Consider the following 4,511-nt stretch of genomic DNA (forward strand, 5'->3'; position numbering starts at 1 on the left):
CTTGTTTTTCATGTTGGGTTTTTCATTACCCAATCCCGGTTTTTAATTTTTTCTTCTCGGGCGTTCTGGGCCCATAACCTATTGTAGGTATTCAAACTTCTGGTCTTCTTGAATATCTTTATTAATAGTTAAAGAAATACACTCACATTTTGTTAGGAATTATAACATTGTTCTCACTGGTTTTTACATCATGACAATTCACACCACAGTCATTCTTTTTCATAGACTAACAACCCTACATTTTTTAAATGTCATAGACTATAAATTCCTAACAATCTGGCGGTGAGTATCAGTAACACTAACAAACCATACTAGTCACAGTGGTAGCACATATTTCGCTACGAATGAATCTGACGTTGTTCGAATTATATCTAAGAGATGGCGCAGTTTACAAGAAAATACTATAAAAATTACCAATAGCTGCTTTTGCTTTGGCTCAGAGCTTACCGAAAATGTTAAAAATATTGGTTAATTGAATTTAAATAAATAAAAATCAGTAATGTCTTTGGTCATTTTATCAAAAAGAATACAAATTGACAAATTGTTGGTCATGAATGTCAATAGTAACGTCATTGTACATTCACCGAATTTGTAAAGAAAATGTAAATAAAAAATCATGAACGCCGTTTTAATGAACGACAGGCACATCAACCATTATAACGTATCATGAAGCCAGAACACATCGACGTAAAGACCAATGTAAATGCCAATAACGAATATTCAGAAAAACGAGGCTGAAGACATAACGCCTTGGATGACCTGTCCTAATGTCCCAGACGAAACTATCCCAGGACTAGCATTTGTCTATCCCCTGGACCAGCTCATCATTGCTGAGAAGAGAGATGTCCTACACGACTTGATAGGCACGAGCGGCATAGCTTACACCATCTTCAACCGCGGAGGACAAAAAGTTTTCTTGGCAGTCCTAACAAAACGCTTCCAAGCCTTTAACGTGAAAATATTTAACAACTATGGCAACGAAGTAATCAACGTAGAAAAGCCTTTCAAGATATTTGCGAACAAAGTGTTAGTTTGGGCACCTCCGGGGAACTTCGTGGGGTCGGTTCAAAAATGTCTGTCTTGCATCGATACTTACAGCGTTAAGAACCAAGTCGGGAAAAAGGTTTTGAAGATTCGTGCTGAGGGCATGTTTCAATACGCGTACAAAGTGTTCTTGGTGTATGGTAATCGTTCCATAGGCGTGGTGCAAGATAAGTTACCCACAACCATGGTTTTTGACGTCAAAAACTTCGGAGTAACCTTCCCTCCCGAATTAGACGTTAAAGATAAAACTGTGTTGCTTGGAGCGAGTTTCCTAATAGCTTGTTCGAAATATTGAAAGAAATAACTATTATTTACAGCGATTGCATTCTGAATTGTAAACTTGAACGACCAATAAATCAATAATTTCGCTACATACATGTATTTTGTTTTAATATATCAAGCTCCTGTTTAAAACGCGTGAGCAATGAAACGATGGTTCGCGTTTCAGAATTCGGCGCGACAACGATAGGCGCTATTAAATAATTTCAATTATTAAAAAAATGTTGAATTCATGAAATGTTGCTAGTTGATATATTTTCTGTTGTCATTAGAACTAGCTATTTATATCAAAATATTACAGTGACCTGTATCTACATTACTTTCAAAACAGTGTGAATCTGAATTACGGACGCACTTTTTTCTAAATATGAAATGACGTCTACAGCTGTTAAAATTGCAAATACTTAAACTCCATTGACCTGTCTTATTTAGATTGTGTTGGTAATTGAGCTTAGTTTGGCATTATGCTATGTAAAAAAATACTTTCGACTTATCTAATAATTTATCTGCAAAGCATTTTGAAAATTTTATACAAAACGAAAAACGCCTACTCAATCTTACTGAGCAATGTGTTGTATTTAAGTGTTCACTGTAATTTATTGCTAGGGGTTTGAAATAAAACGATGCAATTTTACAGAAAAAAGTATAGTATTTATTGAAATAATCTTACAAATACTGAAATCAGTCTTATATTAACTAACGGAGGTACGTAGCGGTTACTTAAGTATTTCAACTTAAAACTACATTTGGAATATTCTACTTCTTGCGTTTCTTTTGCGGGGTTTTCTCAATGGCTTCTTCTTCAGCACTGCCATTCATTTCTTGTTCTTCATGAGCCTTTCTTCTCACTGGTCCCGTCTGAGTGATGGGGATGGCCCTCTCATTCTTGCTCTCCGACACCTTCGGAGCCACTACAGTCAGCACACCATCAGAAGACAGCCTGGACTCCACAGTCTCCGGGTTACAACCTTCAGGCAGGGCATACCGACGCGTAAAGTGGCGAGACACATATCCGTGCTCATCTTTCCTCTCTTCGTGTTTTCCTTCTATCACAACGTAACCATCCGAAGTCTTGACAGAAATCTCCTCCGGGTCAAAGTGCTGAACATCCAAATTCACTTGGAACTTGTCCTTGTCAGACTTGATGGTTGAACCAACGTCCCGGGCGACTGCGGCCAAATTCCTCCACGGACGAATGTACTTTCGCACGGAGAGCATCGGCCGGTCAACTATGTCAGCCAAGAAGTCGTCCGGAGACAGATCTAATCCAAATAGCTGATCTCGAATACGACGTGGGCGTAGATCGTCCAACAAGTATGGTAGAAGCGCCATTATTCCAGTTTAAAATTTGTCTAAATACTTTCAAACTCACTCTTAGTTTACTTGAGAGCAAATCTCACTTTAAATACCGCTTGGAATCTCTCTCGCTTTTCACTCGGAATCGCTTGCGTTTAGTTCAATACTGACGCCGGTAGAGGCGCGCGCAACTTTTATATTTCCTGCCGACAAAAAAGACATTTCGAGTAGCTTCGACAAGTTTCCATTTCATTCCAGAACGTGTTAACAGCGCCATCTGTTAGGGAGTAGCGTAAATGTATTACAATGGAATGAAACTTTTCGTATCCATTCGACAATAGATGGCGCTTTGATAAAAATTATTATTTATTCTTCATTTAGATAAAATTACTTATCTTTTCAGATTCATTAGCCATTCTTTTAATTGTAAATCTAATTTGTGTTATTGTTAAAGGCACAAGATTAATTTTGTGCCCTAGAATCCTTGGGCACCAAAAAATATTATCTCTATATTCCGCTAGAGGGCAAACAATGATTCCACAACTTGCAAAACAGGATCTTCCGGTGCTAGAACATTGTGGAAAGATGCATTGGCTAGGGGGAATGATCGAGAAACTACAGATAACATGCATTAAAATACATAATATATTCTATTCTATTTTTAGTTACTGAAATTGCACGGCATCAATATTTAACACGTTGACTCATACTGCGTTAGAAAATGGAATTGTCATCGTTAGACTGATCTAAACAAAGGAAGAAAGGATAACACTAGTATAGAATAAATTAACAAAAGTAACACATTAATTACATCACACGCAGAATTATTGATTGATCCTTGCTAATTGACATTGATTTTATTCTATTAAAGTCATGTCATTGACCCGTCCGTCGCCTCGCACTATCAGCCCGTAGAAACTACCGACTTCCGAAATTTTCTTGCAAGTTAAACCTACCTACCTAATGTAATGCACACTATTCTTGAATTAAAATGATCTTTATCATTTCCACGCTATCATCTCGTGCCTATTTTAAAAGCTTAAACGTTCATTTTTAATAATAAATTAACCTACAAATTATCACCACGTGTATGTCTGCTTAATCATTGAAACGCAGAGCGCGCGAATTTTTTTAGTCATCAATCTGACGACACACTATCGTATGTTGTAAAAGAGTTAACATTGTGCGTATAGGTAGGTATGAATTGCAGATTCATAGAACTACAAGTCTCTGTTCAAACATCAATGAAATGCATTATTGTACCATTTGTAAATTGTAAGTCAGCCGTACTATTTTCCTACAATGTTGCAGGAATGCGAGCTGTGTACTTTTGAATGAAGTAGGTAGATGAAAGTAGCTAGCTAGCAGCAAACAGATTATAATTTTAAACATTGTATTCGCAAAACTCAATCATGCAGTAGGTACCTACTTGATACATAATTCATTTAAAATCTCTTATCATACCTATTCCTAGTAGTGGGCTCGTATTAGTCATCTAATTTCAAGTAGGTCCTTACAACAATGAAATCACGCCCTAACAAGCGACGCTTGAAAACGTTCTAGAAAACGCCGGCATCATATTGATTTTATGGAACCGACAGATGCAGACAATGCAAGTTAGCATGCGAGCTAAAAGGTGCATTTGAATAGGTACTTTTTTTGTTTAATAAAACACCACGCTGCGTTAACTTTACAAATTGCATTAAGAACTTGTTACCGTACAAAGTTACGCAGGTACCACGCACAGTGAACTATGATTACGAACGAAAGAAATGGGCAACCATACGTTAGTTTCTGCATGCGCTACTTGGGTAAAAATAAACGCTCAATAAGACAAGAACACGTGTAGGTCCATAACAATAAATTAGGTTATAATAAAGTTTATTAATATT

General features: G+C 37.0%; 2 protein-coding genes across 2 annotated transcripts; one reads left to right on the forward strand and one right to left on the reverse strand.

Annotated features, from left to right (window-relative positions):
* Window positions 1-703: 703 nt before the first annotated feature.
* On the forward strand, window positions 704-1,339 carry LOC110380966 (phospholipid scramblase 2). The gene has a single exon (XM_021341129.3). The coding sequence runs from the start codon at window positions 704-706 to the stop codon at window positions 1,337-1,339; it is 636 nt and encodes a 211-aa protein (XP_021196804.3).
* A 636-nt stretch (window positions 1,340-1,975) lies between these two features.
* LOC110380965 (protein lethal(2)essential for life) lies at window positions 1,976-2,784 on the reverse strand. Its single transcript, XM_021341127.3, has one exon. The coding sequence runs from the start codon at window positions 2,653-2,655 to the stop codon at window positions 2,080-2,082; it is 576 nt and encodes a 191-aa protein (XP_021196802.3). The 5' UTR covers window positions 2,656-2,784; the 3' UTR covers window positions 1,976-2,079.
* Window positions 2,785-4,511: the final 1,727 nt, after the last annotated feature.

Source organism: Helicoverpa armigera, chromosome 26, assembly GCF_030705265.1.
Source record: "Helicoverpa armigera isolate CAAS_96S chromosome 26, ASM3070526v1, whole genome shotgun sequence".
NCBI classification, from domain to species: domain Eukaryota; kingdom Metazoa; phylum Arthropoda; class Insecta; order Lepidoptera; family Noctuidae; genus Helicoverpa; species Helicoverpa armigera.